This window comes from Terrapene carolina, unplaced genomic scaffold (genome assembly GCF_002925995.2).
Source record: "Terrapene carolina triunguis isolate 2854851 unplaced genomic scaffold, T_m_triunguis-2.0 Scaffold67, whole genome shotgun sequence".
Taxonomy (NCBI): domain Eukaryota; kingdom Metazoa; phylum Chordata; order Testudines; family Emydidae; genus Terrapene; species Terrapene triunguis.
Window position 1 is genome coordinate 44,870,485 of NW_020664418.1, and position 993 is coordinate 44,871,477.

At 41.0% G+C, this 993-nt stretch overlaps 1 protein-coding gene across 1 annotated transcript in view; it reads right to left on the reverse strand.

Annotated features, from left to right (window-relative positions):
• Nucleotides 1-598: 598 nt before the first annotated feature.
• Nucleotides 599-993, reverse strand: part of CERS3 (ceramide synthase 3) — a 51,638-nt gene continuing 51,243 nt past the window's right edge. Inside the window, exon 12 of the mRNA XM_026648561.1 lies at nucleotides 599-739. Within this exon, the coding sequence (XP_026504346.1) occupies nucleotides 599-739 (141 nt within the window). The remainder of the gene's footprint in view (nucleotides 740-993) is intronic.

Below are 993 nucleotides of genomic sequence, written 5' to 3' on the forward strand. Positions count from 1 at the left end.
TCAGGGAGGCACAAACAAACTTGAATAATAGCCCCAGAGCCTACTTGCTAGCTTCCCCCAGCCACACGGGAGTTAGATCTAATTCACAAGCAGCAGCCCAGTGCTAAGGGCTGAAATGCAAACAGGATGCATAAAATGCTAGATAATATATCCCAGTGTTATAGATTTCTCTTGCCATTCTGATCTTTAGTGGGGTTTACATCAGCTATACACTTCTAGAAATATATGGAAATGCCACTAAAATTATTGGGTAAAGTTGCCTGGCTTTTCTCAGATTTGCAATGTATGATTAAATCCATTAGATTTTAAGTGTTCTGAGATAGTTTTGAAATTCTTGAGCATTTCAAGAGTGATTTACAGAGTCTAGATATGTTTTTCACACACTTGTATGCAGTAATTCAGAAAGTGGGTCATTAACACATTTTGTCATGTTAAGCAGTCCCCCCACCCCCTTTCTAAAATGGGCTTCCTTCCAGGTCTAGTAACCAGCAATAAATCAATCACAGACTCTTTTAAGCCTGTTGACTTTAAGCTCTATACTGTAGGTTGGGTTGAGGACACAGCAAACGACACTGCAGGAGATGGTGCAGGGTTGGATCTAATGATTGTTGTTTAAGAGTTGGTGTCTGCTGAACCCACAGCCATTCTTGCTGCCATTCTTGCTGCCATTCTTCATGCACTCTTCATTATCAGTGAGGGAGTCTTCCTCTTCTTCATCACTCCGGTCATCTTTCAAGTCCTAGACAGAAGAAAGAAGCACGGTCACCTCATGCAAATATTTACTATCACAAACTGCATTTATTACACTTGCTGTCAGACCAAGTATATGCTTGCATTTGGCAGGGCAGTAAAGATAATGGGTGAGATTTTCAAAAATGGATTATGGGGTTTGGACAAGCAATTCTCATTCATTTTAGTGCAAACTGCATATTCAAATCCTCTAGGTCAGTGTTTCCCAAACTTGGGACGCCAATTGTGTAGGGAAAGCCCCTG